Raw genomic sequence first — 27,063 nt, 5'->3', positions numbered from 1 at the left:
ATCAAATCAAAGCATGTTACTTGCAAACAAAATAAGTAAAATAATTGATGAAGGAAAATCGAAAGAAAGATTTCACTTTCTACTTATAGGAGAAAGAAAAGCCAATTCTTTCCTCAGCAATGCAAAGAAATTTGAGTTCCACACGCCAGAAACTTCAAATCTCAAACGCATTCTAATATTTTAATGGGAAGCTTCTCTATGTTTTTTTCGATGCAAAAACAGTCTCGTCGACTGAAAAACCCTAGCAATGAATTACTGTAAGCAGTAGGGCCACTGTACAGCTAAAGCTCTGAAGGGCAATATACAGGCAAATAACCTAAAAACCGTGTTTGAGCTTGCATGCAAGACACCCTAACCTTATGCTTGGGATTGGGTCATGAAGAAAAGGTGTCGAAGTTTCCACACTGACCAGTAAAAACAAAAACAAGGGAAAGCAGAATGCTTGCCAGCCAGAGCATTTGCTGTGCCTGTCCCATAATTATTATGCCGAGAAATTCTCCCATTCGTCATCCCTCCTTTCACATCTAGACACAGCGCTCTTACGAATTTAGCTTCCACTCAGATTTATCTCTGATTTTAAGCAAATAAATTAAATAATATATAAAAAAATAAAATTATAATGAATAAATTTTATGTTGAATGGTGTCTCTTAAGCCGCCATTTTACATTTTGTCAAAAGAAAATGTAAAAAAAAAAAAAAAAAAAATCTATTTAAAAAAATATATAAAATATTCACACCGCCAAATAGCAAATCGAAGCAAACGGTCTCTCTTTTGCTGTCTTTCGTCATGCTCACCAAGCAATCGGACCCACGCTTATTCCGTACCATGGCCCCGGAAATTAGGTTGTTCCTTGGCACGTACTCCTCCTCACATTTTATAAATTCTCCTTTCCCTCGCTCCAGGCTTAAGCTTCGAAAAAAGCTTCGCTTTCATTTTAAAAGCCTCAGAGAGGAGGTCCTTCCTCCTCACCTGTTACTGCTACTTCTAGTCTATGTTATGGAGAGTCCAGATTTTTCACCACTACCCCACGTGGACGCATCTCGCCCGTCCATTGGCTTCCCTATTGGTACTGCCTTGCTCTTGATTATCGTCTTCACCTTGAGTTGTATTTTCTCCTGCTGCTACCACTGGGACAAGCTCAGATCAAACCGTCGCACTTCTTCCGACGACCCTGATCCCGAGGTTGACATCGAGGCTTCACCTACCAAATCTCACACGGTAATTTTTTTTTTTTTTTCTTTCGAGAACACACGCACATCACTCGGTAATTTCTCTCCTGCCTAAACCTAATAAAATTTACTTACACGTTGTCTACATGTACTATCGCCTGACGGTCCTTCTTTTTTCTTTGAAAACAACTGAAGGATTTGAAGCAAAATGAAAGCCAAAGCTTACCAGTAATAATGCCTGGAGATCAGATCCCGAAATTTATCGCATTGCCATGTCCGTGTGAGTCGACTCGAGCTGAGGAAGTAATCGTCACGGTGCACAGACCGCCGTCGCCTAAACCGCCGCGAGTGCCGGTGCCTATGTTTTAGTACGGATTTACCGTATTGATTTTGTTTTTTTTTTTTCATATTTTAGAAAATTAAAAAATGTAAAAGAAGAAGAAGAGTAGGCTATTAGCTTGATCAATACCTTACCGCCCATTAGATTAGGTCCTCTTGTATACAGTTACTGCTCACAAGGAGAAGATTAAAATTTTAAAAAATGTGTTTGGAATTTAGAACTTGATTTCTGAAAATTACAGGGTTGCCGACGCTTTCAACATCCTCGCCTTTTTTGGCACTATTTTTCACCTTCCAATTTTAACCATTTTGAGCTATTAAGAGAATTCCCAGACTAGCTCCGCCAGAATTTATCCAGATCATACTCAATGACACATCAATGGGCATTTCACAACAGAAGGCCCGTCTTCATACTAATATGTAGAAGTTGAAAGAGTGATAAGAAATGGGATTGGCATAGCAATTTTTTTTTTATGCCTTTGGTTATTGTTGTGTGTACAAATACGTTATAATGTTCATGATAATTCACTTGCAACGCAAAGGACCAAATTGGGAATTCAGTTCAGGGTTCACAGAAGTGGTACCACAAAGACAGGTCTACCTCTTTCATCGCCTAATTTCACTGTTTCAGAGGTGCTTTTCCTTCCCTAGCTACCCCTGTACAACGGCTTTTGTACTCTTTCCGTGATGATTTTCATTAATGGGTTGATTTGCTTTATATAAAATTTGTTTTTCTTCACTAAAATTTTTTTTCATAGATGTTGGCTTATTTAATTAGGATAAGTGAGTTATAAATAAGTTTTATAAATTTTTAATATTTAATTTAAATAAAAATTTATCTAAAATGTTTAATAATTAATTTTATGAAATTTATTATAATTAAATTAAATTTTATTAAAATAAATAAAATGTATAAATAAATTTTAAATTTTAAATTATATATATTTTAAGTGATAAAATTATTTTTTTATTATATATTATTTTATTTATTTTAAATATAAATTTATTTCATTAAAAATAAATTTCATATTTAATATAAAATATATCTAATAAAAAATTTATTTATTAATAAATTATAAAATTTATTTACAAATCAAATAAATTTTGTTATTGAACTAATCAGCATCTTAAAGAATTTTAAATTTTTAAAACATATAAAAAAAATTAATTTATTTAAAAATAAATATTTACTTTCTAATATGTGAAAATTATTTTTTTCATTTTCGAGAAAAAAAATTATTTAAACTAAATAATTTTTAAAAAGTAAAATTCGAGAAGATGATTTGAACCAAACAAAATATGGCCATAATTTGATTTGACTATGGACCATCATTTTATCAGCACAGGCCCACAGGCAGCAAGTGGGATCTCACTGCTACCTCCCACACTCTGCCTTTGGCCTTCGGTTTCTTTCTATTGGAGATTTTATTACCAGTTTTTACGGCTGGTTGATGGAAAAGAAATTTAATTTGGAAAATTTAAGGATCAATCTTTGGCACATGATACCTCCAGCCAGACTCCTATTTTTTTGTTTGTAGGTTAAAAATGAATAATAAAAAAATTAAATAAAATCTTAAAAAAATATAAAATATTAAAAAATCAAAATTAAATAAATATAAAATTTATATAAAAGTGTATAGATCGAAATAAAAATAAAAATATTAAAAGGATAAACAATAATTTTATAAAAAATATTAAAAGTTACAAGTAAAAATTCACTTTTCAAAATCTTCAGAGAAAACAATAATTTATAAAAAAAAAATTAGATTACATAATCATGGAATCCACAACTGTAAATATTTTTTAGAAAGGGATTATGTGCTGTCTCAGTCATGCATTAATGTTCTTAATCACTTTAATTAATAATTATTAATACTTAATATAGTGGCGTAATCATATACTAATTTGATGATTTTGATGTCTATCATAACAACAACAATGAATCTTTGGAAGGCATCGATCAAAATTCAAAAGGGACAAATGGGTTATGGAAATTGTAATCAAAATCTGATATTAAATCAAAGTTTAGATTAATCATACATATCTATTTGCATTATTAAGGAATCTGCTTTTATTGACCCCAGCAGCCATTATATGTGGAATCAACTAGCCTTTAATCATCTCATCTTATTGCCCTAAAAATATATATTTAAGGAACATACGTCTGTATACTTTAATAATAAGGACATATAACATTTTCTTTTTTTTTTCTTTTTAATGATTAATTTTATTTCGCCTGAAACTCAAATTAAAAATCTCATAATCATAAGATGATTCCAATATATAAAATCATTCTACCAAAGGAAAACAATGCAATTGGTTCATTTCAATAAATATTTTAAACACGTTTTTCATCCTATTTTAGCTAAAATTATTTTACAATATATAAATAAATGGAATGTGAAATAAATGGAATTACATAAAACACTCTCTTAAGTGCCTAAAAGGCATTATATATATATATATATATATATATATATATATATATATATATAAGTAGAGGGAATTGAAGGGGTGAGGACTCAAACCTGAATCTATCAAGTGAATGATATATTTTCTATTAAAATTAAATAAGTTAGGTTATGTGAAAAAAAAAGTAATATTTATATATGTATAAAAAATTAGGTATATGCATATAAATGAGAAAGAGAGACAGAGAGAGGATTGCAAATTTTGCAATATAAAAGTATATGAGGAATTATTAGGTGCATCCGGTGCACATACACCTTATCTCACAATTATGTGGGACCCACTTCCTATATAATAAGAATGATACACTTTCTGCGAGAGAAGGAACACTATTTTTTAGTGCTCTGGTGTACTTAATAATTAGCCAAAGTATAATTTGCAAAGGAGAGAGAGAGAGAGAGAGAGAGAGAGAGAGAGAGAGAGGGGGTTGCAAATGCATTTAGGAATTCAAGTATGGGATTCTCTAAAAGGTATCCCTCTTTTGTTGTGAATCTTTTGCTCTACCTTGAGAAATATTATGTGATCATGTTCAAAGGGACATGTGCTTCCATGGGCATGGATGATGAATGAGAAGGCATAACAAAGAAGTATTTGGTGTAGGTTTTGGAGCTTTATAGATTAGTGTTTTCAATAAAGTAATGGTTTCAAAAGTAATCTCCAGTATCTTTTAAATCTAACATGCTAATCCCATATACAAATTTCACAACCATAAAATCTACACTTATCATTTTTAGTTTATATTCACAACAATTTATTTAGAATTCTATATTTTTAATTTTATGAAATTTATTATACTTAAGTAAAATTCTATTAAATTTTATAAATTTTATAAATAAATTATAAATTAACAATTTTTTTTCTTCATAGAGGAGGAGAGAGGTCTATTTTTAGTAAAAAAAAAAGATTAAATAATTTCTTATATTTTGTTAAATAAATCCAAAATTATATTTTGGATTAAATAAGTTTATGTACCTTCTAATTAGGGTAAAATAAGTTTATGTGTTTTCTAATTAAGGAAAAATAAGCACACATTTAATAAAATATTTTTTCCTAATTTTAAATACTAAAAATTATTTATTAGTTTTAATTAAGATAAAATTAAGAAAAAAAATTAAAAACATGGTAACAAAAATTGTTAAATATTAAAATTATAATTTTAATATTTTATTATTTAAAAAATCAGAAAAAATAATATTTTATTATTAAAAATTAATATTTTATTTTGTGTGGACTTATTTTGCCTTAATTAAAAAAATATAAAGATTTATTGGACAAAAAACTTGATTATAAACTTATTTAGGGTCTGTTTGGATTAACTGTTGAATACAACTGATAACTGTTACTGTTAGCTGATAGCTGATAACTGATAGCTGATGATAGCCGTTTTATATTAAGTGTTTGGTAAAATTATATTTAGCTGTTGCTGTTAATATGTGAAATGACTAATAAGGGTATATATCATATAATTTATTTTATTATTTAAATAAATATAAAATTATAAATTTATTACATTATATTATTTATTTTATTATTAAATTAAATATATAATTATTAAATTAATATATTATATTATTTAAATAAATATATAATTATTAATCTTTTATATTATATCATTTATTTTATTATTAAAATAAGAAAATAATTATTTTTTAAGATAATTAAATAATTTTAAAAATATAGATAAAATAATAAAATAATTATTATTGTTAATAGAAAAATTTATAATTAATTTCAAGTTTTTGGATATAAATAAATGTTTTATATTTTATGTTATTAATAAAAAATATTTTAACAAAGTTGAAATACATTAATTAAAATATTAAAATTACAAATAAAAAAATAAAAATATTAATAATATTAATTTTCAAATTAAATAAAAAAGGATAATATGGTCAAAATAAAAAATAAAACTAGATCAGCTATCAACTGATGAGAAACAGTTTTAAAAATAGAGCTGATACAAACTGCAGCTGATGGGTATCATATCAGTTGCCCATCAGCTATCAGCTCTATTTTTTTAAACTTGCCAAACACCGTAATTTACTTATTTAGGTATCTATCAGCTATCAACTGCACCCAATAGGTAAACCAAACACCCCCTTAGTCATTGACCGGAAGTATAAGAACTTATTTAATTTTTTTTTTTATTTTTAATATATATAAAATGTTATCTGGACATCAAAATAAAATTTATTTTATTTAATTTTTAATAAAATTTATTTGCAAATAAAATAAATTCCTCAATCATTTATTTTATATATAAAGTAAGAATTTTTAATTTTATTATCAATCCTATTTTTAGTTTAATGATTAAAAGCTAATACACACTTATATATCCATACAAAATTATTCTAAAATTAGATTATAACATATAATTTCTGCTTGATAAAGAGAAAAAAAAAGTTGCAAAGAAATCAATAATTAAAATTGATTGAGATATTTGATTGAAAAGATGTGTGAAAGAACATAAAATATATCAAGTTTGTCCATATTTGTTTCGATAATGCTTGAGAAAGATTGAAATAATTTCCTTTAATTTATTATAAAATAAATAAAAATAAAATGAGAAAATAAAAAAATATTTTAAGATTTTTTATTTTGATATTTAGAAATATTTGGTTTAATTTTTGATAAAATTATATTTTGAGCTTTATTAGCATTTTAAAGATAAATACTCTAATGACTCTTTAATCATGTTGATTTGACATTGTGTAATTAATAAAATAAATTAATTTTTTTTATTTTTATTAAAAATTTTAATTAAAATTTATCGAAATGAATGATAAATTTTCTATAAATTACTTAATTTTTTTTTATAATAAAATAATTTTATTTTATTTTATTTTATTTTAAATCAAATAATCGTAGAACACATCTTTTATTGAATGTATTCAACTTTTATTAGATCTGACGCCCAGCCGAAAGCGCAAGAATTGGGTCTTGGCCCATGAATTGCATCGCAAGTTCTCATCTCAAAGCCCAACCAAACCAACATCCCCAAATATTTGAACGGCCAACCCTATCTCCATTCTCCCTCCTAAACCCAATGCACTCGAATGCGAAATGAACAAGAAACGAGAAAACACTCACCAATTGCTCTACGAAATGCCAAAACGGAGAACTTCCAGAAAACCTACCACATCCACCACCACACAGGCAGAGCACGAGGTAATCATTCCTCTCCGTCGATCCAACAGATTTCTCCATCAAAAGTCCCATTCGAAAAGTGACAAGCTGAAACGCTCAAACTTTCACAGAGATAACAGGCAAAAAGCGTCCAAGGAACTGAGAAACTTCGATGGAAAGTCGTCAATTTGTCCGACTCCCGTTTTTGGTTTGAGAAGATCTCCGAGGTTTAGTAAGAGGGTGGAGTGCGTTTCGAATATTAGGCGATCTTTGAGGCTTTCTTTACTGGGAAACACTAATGCATTTAAAGAGAAGAGTGACCAAGACGAAACGAAGAAGAGCAGTGGTAAGTCAGAGAAACTCAGACATTCTGCTTCAGATAAATCAACGAATAACAATTCTAGCAAGAAACCGAGCAATCGTGTTTTGGATGAATCTACAGATTATAAGGCGGTATTGTTGAATAAAGAAAAAGGGAAAGTGGGTGTGGATTCGTGTGATGAGATTGTGCAGCGAAGTGAAATAAGGACTCAGGATTGTTTGGATGTTGAACTGGTTATAGGACTAGAAGCATCGAAAGGGAAATTTGTTTTTGGAAGAAGTCAAGAGGCTGGGGTTATTAGGAAGAGGAAGAGAGGAGCGGAAGGTCGTTATGGAAGTGTTAAAGTGTGGACAAGGAAGCAAGAACTGGCATTGGAGAAAGCTTATTTTGCGGCCAAGCCCACTCCTCATTTCTGGAAGAAGGTTTCTAAACTGGTATTTGTGCTACTTTTTGGTTCCTTTAATTTCTGTATAATCCTTGTGTTGTGTTTTTATTTTATGAATTGCTCCTTTCTCAACCCCCTTTCCCTCCTTACTTTTCAAGGAAGGAAAATGATCAATTGGAAAAGCATAATTCCTGTTGCAATGTTTTATCTTGTGGTTTTTTTGGATGTTTATGTGAATTGACTTTGTGTATCCTTAGTAAAATTTGAACTGCTGCTACTGAGAAGCTTTTAATATTCTTCTTTTCATGTATTCTAGCAAAGTAAGACAAATATCAGTTCAAATAAAATTGATCAACTCATAACCAAGATAGTGCTAGAAAAATGGTTGGGTTGATTATGAAAATATGGATGTTTTATGTTTAAAGAGAGCTCAGAGTTTTAAAAAATGAAGATATTGACTTTGGCCTCAAATAAATTTGTAGTTTCTGGTTCAGGTGTATCTACAAGTTTTCAGAGCAGCACTAGTGCACTACAGTAACTCAACCTAGTAAGTCGATAGTAAGGTATTTATCGTGTTTTACAAGCTAGGAAATGATGCTTATCAGTTTTTAATCCTTTTCTTTTATTGGGATGTGATCAATCAACTTAGCTTGATTGCAACTAATAAATGAGTAAGTGAAGGCCATACAAATATAATTTTTCATTAGTACTCCAGGACTATTTTTGTATTTCACTTGAAGTCACCAATTTTAGCAAATCCTGTAACAGTCTCACCAATGTGAACCGTGTCAATTGCTAGTAATATGACCTCTGAACATTTTGAATTTAAACAGTTAGTCAGTTAAACTTATTTAAGTGGAGCTATCCAATCCAACCCAACCTTTTTCCATTTACAATTCATGTTAGATTGAGTGGTAAAATTTACAATTATTTGAAAGGGCTACCTGGTCAAGATGCAAATTGCAAAGGAATCTAAATATTTAATTTTTTGATTAAGATATCTTTGATGTTGCTTCTTTCTTTCTGAAGAATGAAGATGAAAGTCAAAGCTGAAGCTGCAATTTTATTCTTCCATTTCTTCTTTTATTGATGAAGTTTGGATTTAGAATCAGCAATCCTTTTCATTTCTTTTCTTGGGTTATGTTTAAGCTATGATTTGTGATCCTGGAATATGATTGAAAGTAGGAGTGCAAAGTTCAAATGATAATTGAGCTTTGATGTAAAGTTCGTTAAAACATAGGATGGTCTTATTTGGTTCTAGACGTATCTTGAAGATTAATCAGTGTTTTTTTTCTCAAGCTCTTATATTCCAAATTCAATCCCACTGGTACATTTATAAACATTAAAAGGAATGTTGAAGAACCAGCGAACATGTTTGTATTAATTAACTATGCCAGCAAGAAAGAATATTATATCAGTTTTACGAAATATATCAACAGCTGAATTCATCAGTAGAATGGATCATTTGAAGAAGTTAATGCCTAGATATAATCTTGTTTTAATTTTGAAATTAGAAGTGTTAGTTTGTCCTTTTATTTTAGAGACAGTTTTTACCTAATCACTTGTTAACTGTTAGCTTATTTAACCATACATGCAAAATCAATTGCAGGTGCCTGGAAAGACAGCTCAGGATTGCTTTGAGAAAATTCACTCTGAACATATAACTCCACCTCAACCTTTGCCTCGATCAAGGGCAAAGAGAATGAACTCATCACCCCTTGGATGTTTTTCACTCTCTGCTGGCAAATTGTTTAGCTCTCCTGATCTGATGGTTAAAAGGTTAAGTTGTTATAAACGGAAGAGTCGTATTACACAGAAAACTGTTAGACAGTTGCTGCAAAAGCATAATTGCAGGGACCAGAGTAATGAAGCAGATCTATTCTCCATTCTTGAGCCCAATGTGAGTCCATCCAAACAAGATTCTCAGCTGAATGATGTTTCCACCCCACAGCATTTGCAAGAAAAACTAGGATTTCTTCAGAAGAGCCTTGGGAGATCTTCTTCTGGTCAGAAAAAGCCTCTCTCTAGATTTAGAAGTTCATGTGGGCTAGATCTTGTTAGTCCCCCAGTACTAAAGCAGGTGAAAAACAGGGCCTTGCATGAGAAATATATTGACCAGTTACATTGCAGGGAAGCTAAGAGAAGGGCAGCATGTGCAAGAGCAGGAAAAGAGAATTGTGGGCAAGCCAACATTCAGAAAATAGATGTGGTTAGAGCAGCAAAAAATGCCTTGGTTTCTGATGCAAGAGATGCTATTAATAAGCTCCAAGATCTGCAAACCGATGCCAAGGGCGACTCTTCTGATTTAGATGATGAAATCAACAGTGATGAGGAAGTTGATGGATTCTGACATTGATTTACCAGTGGTAACAAAATTTACTGACATTTTAGCATTGCAAATTGATGTTACTTTCTGACATTGTTTCAACGGTGACCAATGGTAACAAAATTTACTAAGATTTTAGGATTGTAAATTGGTGCTGCCTTGTATAAATGCTAATTCTTTGGTCCTCTGTTTTAGAATAGTAACCTTCACCTGAGTTGGGATGAAGGTTTAGTAGGAGTTTACCCAGTTTAACTAGAGATCTTTGGGTGACTATAATGGGCCGCATGTATGAAAGCTTTATCTTAGAGTATGCTTGAAGATGCATGAATATAGTGAAAGATGATGATGATAATGCCTACAATTGAAGTTCTATTGGCCTGGTAAATTTATCTTGCAAAACCAATCTTGTTTGTATTTTTAAGTTTCTGGTCCTTTTCATTTTCTTAAATGGGAAGGCAAGAACAAGAGGTCTCAATCAGAACCAATTCTGGAGCAGTCCCACTGTCATTCATACACACCCCACAATGCAAAAAAATCTCTCTCAAAACTATGAACAGAAATCAAGGTTTGCTCATGAAATAAAGCAAGCTTGGGCTTATCACTTGAGAACCTGAGCAATTTTTAAATCTAATGTTTTAGATCATATAGCATCCAGGCATAGCATAAACTTTGAAATATGTAATTCATTTAACCTTGAAAAGAATTCTAGGAAAATGCAAATGAGTTCTTAAGAATTCATCAGTAAATTAATTTTTATGTTTGGCATGTATATTGCATGTATATTGAAGTACCATAGAATTTCATCATTAATTTAAATATGGAATGAGAAAGAGAAAGGATTAACAACGGGAGAGGGTATCACTTGATTTCAATTATTGGTGTGGTTGTCTGATGTAACAATTCATATGCATCCAACTATTATTTGTTTAATTAAAAGTTTGCTAAACAAAAAATTAGGTACGATAATTCCAAAATCTTTCCTACAAAGGCAAACAATTTAGATAAATTAATATACTCTTTTGTCTATTTCCAAATCATAGAAGGAGATTATAATGAACATACACTTATTAAAATGCTTTTATTACAACTTCTCACTTGCAAATTAAATTCCTTGAAGATCAAACTTAGCCAATTTCCATCTCTTTCAGGCTCTGTCCAGTCACCATGTTCTTCTAAAGACATCTTCCTCCATAACCAGCAGTTCTAAACAATGCTTGCTTTATATCTTCAGGACTTACTAGCGTTGTCTGTTCAGCAGCCTGACACAAGAACAAGAAACAATGTTGAACACTTTAATTTTTTGTTGATTCAAAGCAATGTAATGAATCTAATGTAAAGGTAATGCAATTATAAGTTAATTAATTAAGGTTGAGATGGTAATTATAATATAATTACCTCTGAACAAGATGCTTGCAAGGAAAAATCATTGAAGCAACTTATAACACACTGTTGAATCTCAAGGCCTAGTGCTTCCAATGTATTCACTGTTGATAGCAATAACCCTGGCTTTGCTGAACAGCAGATATCGATCCGGGCATCGATATCTCTTCTCTCCACATTGAACTGCCAAGCCATTCATTGTGTAAAGAAAAGTAGAAGAAGAAGAAAGAAACCCAAGTAAGGAATTGGGTCTTTGATTTGTGAGATCTTATAATGTATAAGTTCTGCAGCCAGGCATACCTTGGGAGAATTTCTCACTAGCACTTCATTTGGCTTAAGCTCCTTTAAGTTGGTCATTAAGTTCATTTCATTAGTACCCTCTTCACCTTCTTCTTCTTGCAACTTATTGATCCTTTCAAGAAGTTCTTTCATGTAATCTATGGTATCTCCAAGTATTGAAGTTCTGTCCATCTGCTAAAAATTTCACATTCTTGTATCAATTATATATATATATACATTAAACAAAAGGGGAAGGAAGAAAAAATGTAAATTGAAGTAATGAAGTATCTGTTTGAAAGATGAATGCACCATTGTCTTTTTTTTTCTCTAATCTCAAGTTCTAAAATCAAGAAAATCAAGCACTCATATAAGTCACCTTGCTGATCTTAGGGACTATTGATCTTAGCATGGAAAGGCGATCATTCAAGCGCTTTCTTCTCCTTCTTTCTGCCATTAGATTCTTTGAGGGCTGTCCTTCTAACTTCCTGGACTTGTTCTTTTTCTCTGCACCCAAACCCATAGTAAAAACCTGTGCATTATTGGTAGCTGCTTGTTCCATCTCAAGTTTGCAGCCACTAAATCTTTCTTCAAAACTAGAGTGAGTTGTAAGAAGACCATAGTCTTCATCTTCAACCACTGATGGGTAATCTTGATCTTGGATTGGAAATGGAGGTGTATCATTATTCCTGGTAGTATATGAAGTTTCAATCTCTGAAAGTACAGTGAAGCCATCAACAAAAGGGTAAGCTTGGTCACTGAAAGGGCAGTCAAAGGTAGGTTCTATTGGAGTAGTGGAGAATCCTATAAATGAAGGATTTGCAGTGCTCCCATCAAAGGAATCAAAGTTCCATCCATTAGAGAAGAACTCATTACCCCCATTAGTAGGGAAATTTGGCCAACTACTGTCCCTTCTTGGAGCTTGAAGTAACTCTTCTAAGAAACCATGCTGAGAGAGCTCCATCTCTCTCTCTCTCTCTCTCTCTCTCTCTTTCTCTCTCTCTCTCTCTCTCTCTGTGTAGGAAGGAAGGCTTAAAGAGTGAAATCAATTGATGATCCAGAGAGGATGCTTAAGATTTAAGAACATGAACATGCACCAAGTGGGAAAGTATATATAAACAGATATTAAAATGGCTCTTTCTTACAAAATGCATTTTGTATTACAGAGACTTACAGTGTGCATCACAAGCATAAGCAGCAGCGAAGGCTTAATTTTCTTTTTCCTTTTCAAGAGTATGGTGGTTCAAATATCATTTCTTTTTATATATTTCAAGAAATTTTAAATGACTTTGTTAGGATTTGAAGCCAGATTTCTTGCATTACGAGGTAGGAATTCAACTATTGAACTGTTCATGCAGTGGCTCAAAATGGGTTGTGCTTGATTCCTGTAAAAGAATAGGAATTGAAAAAAAAAAAAATGGAGTAGGAATCAAACCAAATTTATTTTATTATTTTGATTCATTTTTTTTTCAATAATTGAATTAAAACCATATTAAATACTTATCAAATCATACAGAATTAAAAAAAAAAAAAAAACTTATACTCAATTCAACTCAACTAAACCTTTATCTCAAAAATATTGGGGTCGGCCATATAGATTCTCTTTGTCTGCTCTAAACGATTTTGGATTAAATCCTCAGAAATGTATAATGCTTCTAGGTCATGTTGTATTACTCTCCTCTAAATCAGTTTAAGTCTACCCCTTCTTTTTTTTTTCTATCCGTATGTATCATTTCTCCGTATGTTTACGCTTCACATGACCAAACCACCTCAATTTCTCTTCTCTCAACTTATCCTCAATTGGCACCACTCCTACCTTTTATCTAATACTCTCATTACGGACTTTATCTAGTGTATTATGACCATTTATCTATCTTAACATTCTCATTTTCATGACTCTCATCTTAGATACATACGACTCCTTCATTGCCCAATACTCACTACCATATAACATGGCCAGTTATATGGCTGTAAGGTAAAATTTTCCTTTTAACTTATTGGGAATTTTGCGATCACATAAAACTCTCGTGGCACGTCTCCACTTCAACCATCCGGCTTTAATCCTATAACTAACATCCTCCTCACATCACCCATCTATTTGAAGGATTAAGCCGAGATATTTAAAGTGATTACTTTGGAGCAATACCACTCTATCTAAATTAACTTCTTTCCTATCATCAGTTCGACCTTCACTAAACTTGCAATGCATGTATTCTATTTTTGTTCTACTTAACTTAAAGCCCTTTGACTTTAAAGTACTTCTTCTAAGCTTTAGCTTTCTATTGACTCCTTCTCGCGTCTCATATATTAGAACTATATAATCCACAAACATCATGCACTAAGAGATACTCTCTTGTATATGTTTTGTCAATTCATCTAGAACTAATATAAAAAAAAATAAGGGCTCATAGCTGAATTTTGGTGTAATCCAACTGAGATAAGAAAATCTCTTGTGTCCCCTCCCACTGTGCGTACAATAGTAATTACTCCTTCATACATATCTTTTAACACTTGTATGTACCTAGTAGATGCCCTTTTTAGTTCTGACACTCTCCTTAAGAAATCTCTTGGAACACTATCATAAGCCTTTTCTAAATCGATAAAAACCATATGTAAATCTTTCTTCACATCTCTATATTTCTACATTAAGCTTCTAATGAGAAAGATCGCTTCTATAGTTGAATGATCGGACATGAAGCCAAATTGATTGGGGGAGATAGAAGTGTCATAACATAGTCAATGTTTCACAATTCTTTTCCACAACTTCATAATATGGCTCATGAGTATAATTCTCTTATAGTTTGAGCAACTCTGTATGTCTTCCTTTTTTTAAAAAAATAAGTACTAAAATACTTCTCCATTTATCAGACATTTTCTTTGAGTTTAGAATCTTATTAAATAATTTAGTTAACCAAGCCACTCTCACATCTCCCAAACACTTTCACACTTCAATTAGTATTCCATCGGGTCCACAAGTTTTACCTACTTTCATTCTTTTAAGTGCTTTCTTTACTTCTGAAGATCTAATCCTTCTAGTGTATTCACATTCTTTTCTATTACTCTGTAGTCTATATTCACTCTATTATCACTTTGATTATTATTAAAGAGGTCATCAAAATAATTTCTCTATCTTTCTTTAATGTCCTCATCTTTCACCAACACTTTTCCTTCTTTATTCTTAATGCACCTAACTTGATTGAGATCTTAACATTTCTTTTCTCTCCTCCTTGCTAATCTATAAATATCTTTCTCCCCTTCCTTAGTGCTAAGTTTCTCATATAACTTTTTAAAAGCCTATGCTCTTACTTGACTAGTCACCTTTCTTGCCTCTTCTTTGCTATCTTGTAATGTTCATAAGCCTCATTATTATTACACTCACGTAATTTCTTATACCATTCTCTCTTTTTCTTCACTGCCTTTTGTACTTTCTCATTCCACCACCATCTCTCTTTTGAGAGCAATCCATGTCCTCTAGACTCTCCAAGTATTTTTCTAGCTACTTCTCTAATCTTTGATATTATCTATATCCACATGCTATTAGCCTCCACATCTAGCTTCTATGCTTTGGACTCGAGAAACTCATTTTTAAACTTCACTTGCTTTACTCCTTTGAACTCCCACCACTTTACTCGAGCTACAATATTTTTTCTAGCCTTACTTGAATTGTTCCTAAACTTGACATCCAAGACCACTAACCGATGTTGACTTGTTAAAGCCTCTTTCGGAATAACCTTGCATAGAGCTTTATTTGACTTCCTGGTTAAGAGGAAGTCAATTTAACTTCTATGTTGTCCACTTTTGAAAGTCACTAAATGCGACTCCCTTTTTATAAAGTAGGTATTTGCTAGTGTTAGGTTGTACGCCATGACAAAATCTATAATGCTTTTTCCCTCTTCATTTCGGCTACCAAAACCAAAATCTCCATAAACATTCTCATAACCTTGCCTATCACTTCCTACATACCCATTCAAATCTCCATCGATGTGAACATTATCTTCATTCGATATATTTTGCATTAGATTATCTATATCTTCCTAAAACCTTTATTTACTCTCACTATTTAGTCCTATTTGTGGGGCATCAGCACTAATCACATTTATTGTTTCTCCTTCTAGTACTAGTTTTACTAGTATAATTCTATCTCCTGCTCTTTTCACAGTTATTACGACATCTTTTAATGTCCTGTTTATGATTATGCCCACTCCGCTCTTGTTCATCTCCTTTCCGGTAAACCACAGTTTGTATCCTGAATTACTTACTTCCTTATTTTTCTCTCCTACCCATTTAGTCTCCTAAATGTAAGCAATATTCACTCTTCTCCTTTCCAAGGTATCTACAAGCTCCATTAATTTTTCTATAAGTGATCCAACATTTCAAGTACCAACCTTGATTCTCCTCCTATCCTGTTCCTTCCTAATTGATCTCCTTCTATGATATCTTCTATTGTTCTCTATGCTTATCTTGTGTTCTGTTCCACTATCTGTCCTACTATCTGTTCCATGGACTAACTTCTTTACTCACACCCATCCATGATGTGGGAACCCTTGCTCATTTAACACCACACTCGCTTTCAGTGAACGCCCTACACTCTTGCATATTCCTCGCACTACACCTGGGCTCCAATATAGTGCGTCGTAAGTAGAAGATGCCCCAACTTTTATATCGTAAGAATCCATATCATGAGGTGTAATGAAATTTTTACACTAGTTGTCACCTACTGCAACCCTCTTCCTTTATTCGAGCTTGAGACTGACTAAGTACAAACTACTTAGGCAGAGTTTAAAAAAAAAACTTACACATTTTTTATAATTTTTTAAATATATTATATAATTTTAATATAATTTATATATTTATATACAATTAAAATTATATATATATAATAATTATAATTAATATATTTTATTTCACTAATTTTTTCTTAAAATTTTTATTGTAAATACATTAAATTAATATATTAAAATAATATATTCTAACTAAAAATTATATAAGAAATAGTGTTATATATATATATATATATATATATATATATCCCTTATTTGTATACTAAAAATTATAAATTAATAAAATTTGAATTAATCAAAATTAAGCTTGATTATAATTAGTTTTTTTTATTCTCATTATTTAGGAGTTAATTTTAGTATTCGCATTCACTAAATATAATCTCACTACTTGATTTAAGATTACATTATAATAATTAGTCGTTTTATCTATGTATTAAGTGAATTAGTTTTTATTTTATTATAATAATATAATTTCATATTTATTTTTCTTCATTTTATATTTTCAAATCATACTTGTTAATGATAAAACTCTTATTAATTATATTAAACGCAATTTATATTTTATTAAAATTTCAAATAATTAAAAAAAAGACCATCTAAAACTAAAAAAAAATGTCCATAATAATAAATAAGCTTAAAGATATTGTCTTAAATATTATATTAATATTAAACAAATAATAATAATAAATCATAAATCATTTTCTAATTTATAATTTTTTTTAAAAAAAATCTTACATAGCTTCCTGGCCTATATATATATATATATATATATATATATATATATATATATATATATATATATATATATATATATATATAATTTATTTAACCCCTTCCATATATTAATATTAACAATACAATCTCTCCTTAAAGAAAAACAGAAAATTAACAATACCCATAAGTTTTCATTATCAAATACATTTACTTTATAAGAGAAACAAACAATACACAGCCAGACAGTATTTAATAATTTCCCCAACATTAGAGATCATGGATACAAATTAATTTCTTTATTAAATTAATAAAAAAAAAGTGGGTTGGGTCCCAAGCTTGAAGACTCTAATCTCAAGTCAGACTAACATTAACTATTCCTAAATATTTATCGGAGATTTACTAGGAAATTTTAATGTAAATTCAGTTTATTATAGATTTAAAATATAAATATATAAAATTTATATATTTAATAAATAAATTCTATCGTATTTCTTATTTTTAATCCATAGTGGATTGATATAGATAAAAAAAATTCTTAATATAAGCTCCAATTCATATAAAAACGAGTTTAACAATCATTAAATTAAATATTTATATTAAGATGTATGCGAAATTAATTAAAATATATGTGTAAATATTTAATCTAATATTTGATGAACTCATTCTCATATAAGCTTGAATTCTCTGTAGCCAGAACGTATATTAATTTTCAACACTATAGCCACCTACATATTGTAGACCCTTATTTTGTGATGAGTATGTGCATTGAGGCCGTGGGAAACCTGATGATGAAAAATTATATGACTGTAAGATGTAATTAGAGGCATGGAGCTGAATTATTAATTCCGTGGCATGATCTTGAAAAAATAAAAAATAATAATAAAGTTTTGGGGAAATTAATTTAATTAAATTTAAATAAAATTTTATTTTGTTTAAATTTAATATGGGTAGTTCTTAAATGGATCTAATTAAGTTTAATTAGGCTCTATGGGCCTAAGAAAGCCTAGTTAGGAATTTTAAATGGGACCCATTTAATTATTTTCTAAAAATTAAAATAACAAAATATCTCTCTCCTCCTTGGCCCCACTCTCTTCCTCACTCCCTATTGGTGCCTTCCATTTTTTCCTGTCTTCCTATTGGTTGAAACACCTCTCCCATATCCCAGTCTTATTCGAATTCTGCAATCGTAGTTGTTTAAGTCATCTAAACTTTATCATCCTAAGACTCCAAACCCTATCACACCTCTCTCCCAAAACCCTATAAATACCCTACTAGAGAAGGGAAGAAGAGGATGATGGGAGGAAAGAGGAAGAGAAAATTCAGAGCTATAAGAAATTTAGAGATATTTAAGACTCTTTGAGTTTTCCTTATTTTTTTTTCTTCAAGAAGATTTTCATACAAGATTTCTGAAAGGTCAGTTTTTATTGTTTTCTTTTCAAGATCTATGCCACGCAATATTTTAATTATATGCTCTTTGTCTTCAATTTATTTTATATGTTCATATAGATCTTGTAATCATGTTTAATTTGAGGGGATACACAACTCTGCACATGTTTAGTTTCTGTCTCTCGTAATTTTATTATTTTTCTTTATTTTCTTTACTTTTTATTACAAACAAAATTGGTAAGTAGCCCTAAGGTAAGTACCAAAGAGGGCATTTGCGCGGAGCTTATATGGAGCTAAACGGGAGTAAGCCAGGGATATCATTGCCATACTAGAAGAGAAGACTCTTTTTAAGGGTAGCTTGCTCTAATGGCAACTGCATTTACCAACAAGTAAGTAGCTCTAAACTTCTCGAATAACCATTGACATGAAATTGTAGTAATAATAGAACTTTCATTTGGTAAATTAAAATTAACTTTGTTTTTAATTTAACTGACTTTTGCATGTAATTAATTTAAATAAATACTTTGTAAATTAAAATTAATCTTGTTTGTAAATTAAACTAATATTGGCATGTAAAATAAATTTAATTTAATACTTGGTAATTGTAAAATAAATTCGCATGTTAGAAATCTTTATTAGGTTGTGATTGTTTGAGACTTATGTGATATTAGAATAAATTACACATGTACATAATTAACTTAGTTCAATTATCCTTAGGGTAACTTGGTAAAAATTAATTATTTAGGTTAAATAGAAACATAGGGTTATTTGAAATTGAATTTGTTTGTAAATTAAATTCCCAATAATAAATTAATTTTAGTCATCTGGTAAATATCATTTAAATAATTAGTAACCCCATAGATAGGAATTACTTGTGCATGAAAATTGTGTGTAAACAACAACCCTTTTTGTGAATTACTTGCGTGTGTAGGATTAGAATTGCATTTTTTAGGATAAAGTTTAATAAAGGAATAATAAACAAGACTTTTAGAAACATTAGTAGAGGAGTGGCACTCGAATTAACGAGGTTAGACCAGGCGTAAGGGGTGCCTAACACCTTCCCCTTACGCACCCACTATCCCGAACCTAGACATTGGGCTATGGTAATGACGGTTGTGGAAACTCTGCAAGGAGTAAGTTGCCATCTATGACCCTCAGAAGAAACACTGAATATGTTCCGGTTATTACCCGGGTGGCGACTCCTGTCTATCTATGCCTTCGTGGCATAAATCCTTAGTACCGTGGTAGTGTTATGGAAAGACTGTACTTACCAGTGGTTTGATTCTATTAGGATTGTATGAAGTGCATGTCCAGGAAATGCTGTCTAAGGAGGTGGTACTTAAGTGAGACCATTGTGACTCCACCATCTTTCCTGAGCATTACCTGGTGCATTTTATATAATTCTAATGGATGATATTTCGCCTCACGCCCCACTCCCCACAGTTTGGCGACTCCACTGGGGACTAAATGGATAGTTACTCCAACATGTTTCTATTAGTCTAATATTATTCCTTTATTAAACTTTTTGCATTGCACTACACTATCACACGGATCACCCTTACCCTTTTAGCCTCGTTAGTACTAGCCAAGGAGACCATGGTTCTACTCGAGTTATGACGAATTGGTGAATGCTAGCACCCCATGCCTGTACCTTCGAGTATATAAAAGAGCCACAGCTCCGGCCGTTGTGCTTAATGGACAAGCTCTCGCATGGGTGAACCTTTTCCTACCCAATAAAGCCCATGAGCCATAGATTTCAACCCTAGGTACCCCGTAAATTTTTGTTGTGCTGGATTCATATCCTTACTGTTCAAACTATAAGTTCTAGTGGTAGTTGAGATGAACCTAGGCCTATGCATAAACCCAATGTGTGTATAGGCCCAAGTCCATTTTAAAACCCATGCTAAGCAAGAGGATGCTTACTTATGGTTAAACTTTAAGGATACAAATCATTTGTTTATAGAGGAAAGGTCGTCCTGGACCACCCCTGTTGGTGCGTCTAGTGTACCATAACCTAGGATAGAATTTTTTTTTTCTTACCCTACACGTGAGAGTTGAAGGTATAAGAGGGCGAAGATTCAGTTCTAGAGACATTCTTTTCGGTTTATCATTTAGTCTTTGGTCCGATTTTAGTTCGGTTTATACAGTTCGGTTTTGGTTCAGTTTTGGTCGTATTAGTACGGTTCGGTTTTGGCTTTGTAAAGGCAAAGGTAAAAATGAAAGTGCATATTCATGCATTCATGCATTCATGCATTGCATTTATACATAGCATAAGATGTTAAAACCTTGTATTTTTTTTCTCTTGTAGTAAACATAGCTTTAGAACACATCAAGAAGACTTCTAATCAGGTCACTTGGGTTAGGGAGGGAAAGAGATTAGTAAGAGTTACACCTGCACAAGCTAAAATGGAAGACACTAAGGTCATGTTTTGACAGATGCTTGAAGAAGCTTTGAATGCCAAGATGGCTGAGCTTGAAGGAAAAATCCTAGCCAACTTTGAGAAGAAGTTAGAGATGGGTGGGCTTAGTGATATTCAGGTGAAAAGGCCTGAAGAAGAGACTAGTAAAAAGAAGGCCTTTGATGATGTTTGGGATGAAGAAGATTATCTCCAAAACAAGGCCAAAAAGAAAGAAAAGGGGACAAGTGAGGAGATTAGAGTTGTTACTGAGATAATAGAAAAACTTCAGGCCAGTGTGAAAAAGCAAGCTGAATTTATGGGAATGGGGCTGTTAGATGCAGATGACTTTGACATCCAGTTGGATGGAAATCTACCTGAAAAATTCAAGATGCCTGATTTGGCTAAATTTGATGGTACTGGTGACCCAAAAACCCACCTCAGGTCTTATCTTATAGTCATGAAAACAACTGGTTTGACTAAGAACCAAGTCACTCAATTCTTTTCTATGTCACTAGAAGGGGTTGCATCTTCATGGTATCATGGGCTAGAAGCCACTGTGAGAAAAGATTGGGAGGAGCTAGTTAGGAGATTTGTGCAACAATACTCCTATAATACAGCTTTAGATGTTACCCTGAGAGACTTAGAGACCACTAGGCAAAAACCAAATGAAACCTTTTCAGAGTATCTATTGAGATGGAGGAAAAAGGCCATGAAGATGACCAATAGGCCTGCTGAAAAGGATCGAGTGCGATTGGTAGTGAAAAGTCTGTAGCCTAGTTATTATGAGAAACTTTGTTATTATCCCTTGGCTACCTTTGAACAGCTATATGATGCTGGGGTATTAGTGGAGGATGTATTGAACAATGAAAAGAAGAGTTATCAGCCCAAGAGGGGAGGATACCAACCACCGCAACACATCGGGAAAACAAAGTCATTGAGGTTCAAACCGTGTCCCGCACCCCTAGAAAGTTCTCTCAATTCAACCAACCTCTATCTAAAGTCTTCGAGCGACTCAAAGCTCGGGGTCTCCTCCAACCCTTGGCACCTAGACCACCACCAAACCCACTGCCACCCAATTACAATGCTAACCTATATTGCCAATTCCATCAAACTCATGGCCATGACACTGATAGATGTTTTTAGCTAAAACATGAAGTTCAGGACCTGATCGATGCTAAGAAAATAGCTGACCCAGAAAATTGACCCAACACACGCACTAACCCAATGCCCAACCATAATGTTCCACCTCCACCAGGACTTTACATGATTTCCACCACCTCAATTGATCCTGACCAAATTCTCAACCTTATCCAACCTATCCAAAAGCTTGATGAACCTTGATCTGTAATGGCAATTGATATTTGGGATAGTTCCAGTGATGAGGAAGGTTTGTTAGATGTTTGGGTTGACTCTGATGGAGAGGAAAAGAGTAGGGTGAGCCACATGACCAAGAGTGATAGATATTATCCTGATCCACCCATGGAGAAGGACAACGTGAGAGGGAAAGCCAAGGTGTTGGCTGAAGAGGACACATATGAAGAGGATGATCAATTCCTTAGGCAATTGAAAAGGACTCAGGCTAGCGTAATGGTCTAGGAATTGCTATTGGCATCAGAAAAACACAGAACTGCACTGACCAAGGCCCTGAGTGTACTCAAGGTCGCCACAGAGATAACTCCAGAAGAGATTGCCAAAGTTGTGCTTATAGAAGATGGGGGTCATATTACTTTCTCTGATCATGATCTCCACCGAGGGGAGAGAAACCATAGCAGGCTCTGCTTTGTGACCGCTGAGGTTGGAGGGTGGAAAGTGCCTTGTGTGATGATAGATGATGGGTCAGCCATCAACGTATGCCCTCTGAAGATTTTGCCAAAATTAGGAATTTCTATGTCGGAACTAACTGGTTCTGATCTGGTTATCAGGGCCTATGATGATTTAAAAAGAAACGTGATAGGGGTATTCAAGACTATGGTTAAGGTGGGGCCTATAGAAACTGAAGTTGAGTTCACTGTGCTAGACATCCCCATGACATTCTCCTTACTATTGGGTAGAATCTGGTTCCATCCCTTAGGTGGAGTCCCCTCTACACTCCACCAAAAGATCAAGATCCCGCACCAAGATGGTATAATCACCGTTAATGCTGAAAGAGATGGGGAAGTAGCTATGCTGCAAGTGGATGGTTCGGTACCACTATTGTCTGGTTTCTAAGTTGCTGGGATCTATGGAGACTGGATGGACCCCAGGGTGGCCACTATGATGAAAGAGATGAAGTTTTTTCCTGGCATGGGTCTGGGAAAACGAGCTAATGGCTTAGTGACTTTTCCAGAAATAAAAGGGCAGATCACTAGATATGGGTTGGGCTATCAGCCAACTAAAGATAAAGAGGGACTTAAGCCCACCAAGTTTATCAGGGAGGGCGCAATTGCATGGACTGATGACCAAGAGCTGCCGCATGTTGAGGAATTAGAACAAGAGGTCAGTGCCATCAAGTTAAGGTGTGCATGGAAGCCAAGCACTTGGACCTACACCCCTAAGTTTGAGTCTGTCTTTTGTAATGGTCACAGTAGTGATACTGATATTGTTATTTCTGATGTACTTGATGATGATTTTGAGGCAAAGTTAAATAATATGACTAGTCCTTTTGCTTCCTTGTTTGATGTTCATCCTAATGGCTACACGCATGGCATTCATAATCATTTAGAATCTGTTTCTGTTAATGCATTAAAATCAATCTCTATTAATTTGGGTACACCAGATGATCCTAAAGACATTAAGTTAGCTAAAGATTTAACCCAAAAAGAAAGAGATAAATTTATAGCCCTATTAATAAAGTACCAAGAAGCATTTGCCTGGTCTTATAAAGATATGCCGGGAATTGATCGAGACATAGTACAACACAAGATCCCCACAGACCCTAACATGAGGCTAGTAAAACAAAAGAAGCGTCGGCTTAGGCCAGAATGGGAAGAAAAGATAGCTCAAGAGGTGAAAAAGCTCATTGAGGCTGATTTCATTGAAGTAATTGAGTATCCTGAGTGGTTAGCCAACATTGTGCCAGTCCCCAAGAAGGATGGGCGAGTTCGGATGTGTGTAGATTATAGGGACCTAAATAAGGCTACTCCTAAGGATGATTTCCCATTGCCTCACATTGATGTGCTTATTGACAGTGCTGCTTGCATGGCCATGTACTCTTTCATGGATGGTTTTTCGGGATATAATCAGATCCTCATGGATTTGATAGATAAAGCAAAGACAACTTTTATCACTGAATGGGGGACTTATTGTTATAAGGTCATGCCTTTTGGGCTAAAAAATGCTGGTGCGACTTATCAGAGAATGGCTACTATGTTATTTCATGACATGATGCATAAAGAAGTTGAAGTATATGTGGATGACATGGTAGTAAAATCCCCAACTAGGGAGAGACATTTTGAGGCATTAGAGAAGTTCTTTCAGAGGGTCATCAAGTATAAATTGAGACTGAACCCTAGCAAGTGTGTGTTTGGGGTCACTTCAGGCAAGCTGTTAGGGCATATGATCAGTAGAAAAGGGATTGAGGTTGACCCAGATAAGGTGAAGGCAATCCAGGAGATGCCAGCCCCGAGAACAGAAAAAGAGATTAGAGGTTTCTTAGGAAAATTACAGTACATCAGTAGGTTCATAGCTAGGCTCACAACTACCTGTGAACCAATTTTTAAGCTACTAAGAAAGAATCAGCCAGTGGTGTGGAATGAGCAATGTCAAGAGGCATTTGAAAAGATAAAGCAGTACCTGAGCAATCCACCAATTTTGTCACCACCCATCCCTGACATCCCTCTAATCCTCTACCTATCAGTGGAAAACATGGCCCTGGGGGCAATGTTGGCACAAGAAGTAGAGAATCTGGAGAGAGCCATCTATTACATTAGTAAGAAACTCCTTGCTTATGAGGAGAATTATTCACTAATAGAAAAAACCTCTGGTCAGTAGTATGGGCAACTAAGAAGTTAAGGCACTACTTTCAGACCCATCGAGTTATTGTAGTATCCCGGATGGATCCTTTAAAGTACCTATTTGAAGTACCGACGCTAGTTGGTAAATTGGCCAAATGGTTGGTCCTACTGTCTGAATTTGATATTGTGTATGAGACTCGAAAAACCATCAAGGGGAGTGTAGTGGCCAAATTTCTTTCTAAAAATCCAGTTAATGAAGAGGAAGAAGTCGAAACAGCCTTCCTAGATGAGAGTCTCGAGCTAGTAGAGGTCCAGCCATGGAAAATGTACTTTGATGGGGCCATGAATAAAAGCGGAGTCGGTATAGGGGTAGTTTTGGAAGCACCGAATGGAGAACAATTGTTAATATCAAAAAGGCTATGTTTCCCAACCACTAATAATATTGCAGAATATGAGGCTTGCATTTGTGGCCTAGAGGCATTAATAGCTGTTGGGGCTAAAAAAGTGGAGGTGTTTGGAGATTCAATGCTAGTAGTTTCCCATATTAAAGGTGAATGGGAATTGAAAGAAGAAAAGTTGAGGCCATACCTGGAGTATGCTAAGAAACTATTATTTAGCTTTGAGGAAGTGACAATGAAGCACATGCCTAGAGCTCGTAACTGGATGGTCGATGCTCTAGCCACTGCATCCTTATGGGAGAAGGGTGATCAGAAGTTGACCCAGCCAGTTATCCTGATGAGGAGTAGAATCCCATGCTATGAAGGGTTAATAATAGCACATTTAGATCTAGAAGATGAGATGAAATGGTATGAGGACATAAGAAGATATTTAGAGGTAAGAGAATACCCACAGTCAGCCAATAGTAGGGATAGAGCTACAATTCGTAGATTAGTCACTCAGTTCACTTTGGCTGGGGGGAAACTCTGCAAAAGGTTCTTCGAAGGACTATTGCTCTTGTCTGTGACAAAAAAGCAGTCTGAGCAGATAATGGAGGAAGTACATGCAGGAGTGTGTGGTCCTCACATGAACGGAAGGGTATTAGCGGACAAAATTTTAAGATTAGGCTATTACTGGTCTACCATGGATACCGACTGCGCTAAATTTGTGAAAAGATGCCATGAGTGCCAAATTCATGGAAATTTGAATCACCTACCGTCTAGTGAACTCTACAGTATGACTTCACCATGGCCATTCTCAATATGGGGCATAGACATTATTGGGAAGATTTCTCCCACGGCTTCTAATGGCCATAGATTTATCATTGTAGCAACTGACTATTTCACCAAGTGGGTTGAAGCTGAATCTTATAAAGTAGTAGGGGCCAAGCAGATAAGTAAGTTTGTGAGAAAGAACTTGATTTGCAGGTTTGGGGTACCCCATGAGATAGTATTAGATAACGGCAGCCAGTTCAAAGGTGATTGATTTCTTAGAATTAATTACCGAATTCAAGATTAAGCATCACAAGTCTTCACCGTACAGGCCACAGACTAATGGAGCAGTAGAAGCAGCAAATAAGAATGTCAAAACCATTTTGAGAAAAATGGTTGAAACCTATAAGGATTGGCCTGAGAAGCTCCCTTATGCTCTTTGGGGTTATCGCACTACTACAAGAACATCCACAGGGGCAACTCCATTCTCTTTAGTATATGGGACTGAAGTAGTGCTACCTATTGAGTTAGAGGTCAAATCCTTGAGAGTGATACTAGAAGCTAAGATTCCAGAAAATGAGTGGGCCCAGAAAAGATTTGAAGAACTAGCTTTGATTGATGAGAAGAGGATGCGAGCCTTATATCATATGCAGGCTTATCAAAGAAAGATAGCAAGGGCCTTTAATAAGAAGGTGAAGCCAAGAAAGATCAAAGAGGGAGACATGGTTTTGAAACAAACTCGGCCCATCCCTTTTGATCCAAGAGGAAAGTTCAAGCCAAATTGGGATGGTCCATACATAGTCAAAAAGATCTTGTCAGAAGGTGCTGTAAGAATATCAGACCTGGATGGGAATGAATTTCAAGAACTAGTCAACTTAGACAAGCTCAAACGGTACTTTGTGTGAGATA

At 33.5% G+C, this 27,063-nt stretch overlaps 4 protein-coding genes across 4 annotated transcripts; 3 read left to right on the top strand and 1 right to left on the bottom strand.

Moving 5' to 3' along the window:
* Positions 1–896: 896 nt before the first annotated feature.
* LOC110639891 (uncharacterized protein At5g65660) lies at positions 897–1,793 on the top strand. The gene is made up of 2 exons (XM_021791005.2): positions 897–1,220; positions 1,367–1,793. The coding sequence occupies exons 1-2, from the start codon at positions 999–1,001 to the stop codon at positions 1,538–1,540; spliced, it is 396 nt and encodes a 131-aa protein (XP_021646697.1). The 5' UTR covers positions 897–998; the 3' UTR covers positions 1,541–1,793.
* A 5,181-nt stretch (positions 1,794–6,974) lies between these two features.
* LOC110639892 (uncharacterized) lies at positions 6,975–10,499 on the top strand. The gene is made up of 2 exons (XM_021791006.2): positions 6,975–7,861; positions 9,422–10,499. The coding sequence occupies exons 1-2, from the start codon at positions 7,043–7,045 to the stop codon at positions 10,160–10,162; spliced, it is 1,560 nt and encodes a 519-aa protein (XP_021646698.2). The 5' UTR covers positions 6,975–7,042; the 3' UTR covers positions 10,163–10,499.
* A 605-nt stretch (positions 10,500–11,104) lies between these two features.
* Positions 11,105–13,043, bottom strand: LOC110639898 (transcription factor bHLH93). The gene is made up of 4 exons (XM_021791012.2): positions 12,174–13,043; positions 11,819–11,989; positions 11,534–11,701; positions 11,105–11,397 (listed from the first exon to the last, which is right to left on the bottom strand). Exons 1-4 carry the CDS (start codon positions 12,756–12,758, stop codon positions 11,311–11,313), a joined length of 1,011 nt encoding a protein of 336 aa, XP_021646704.1. The 5' UTR covers positions 12,759–13,043; the 3' UTR covers positions 11,105–11,310.
* A 12,062-nt stretch (positions 13,044–25,105) lies between these two features.
* Positions 25,106–26,428, top strand: LOC131169412 (uncharacterized). The gene has a single exon (XM_058128637.1). The coding sequence runs from the start codon at positions 25,106–25,108 to the stop codon at positions 26,426–26,428; it is 1,323 nt and encodes a 440-aa protein (XP_057984620.1).
* The last annotated feature ends 635 nt before the right edge of the window (positions 26,429–27,063 follow it).

The sequence above is a fragment of the Hevea brasiliensis genome, chromosome 10 (genome assembly GCF_030052815.1).
Source record: "Hevea brasiliensis isolate MT/VB/25A 57/8 chromosome 10, ASM3005281v1, whole genome shotgun sequence".
Classification (NCBI taxonomy): Eukaryota; Viridiplantae; Streptophyta; class Magnoliopsida; order Malpighiales; family Euphorbiaceae; genus Hevea; species Hevea brasiliensis.
Note: the sequence above shows the minus strand (reverse complement) of the source record. Positions and strands in the feature narration are given on the sequence as shown.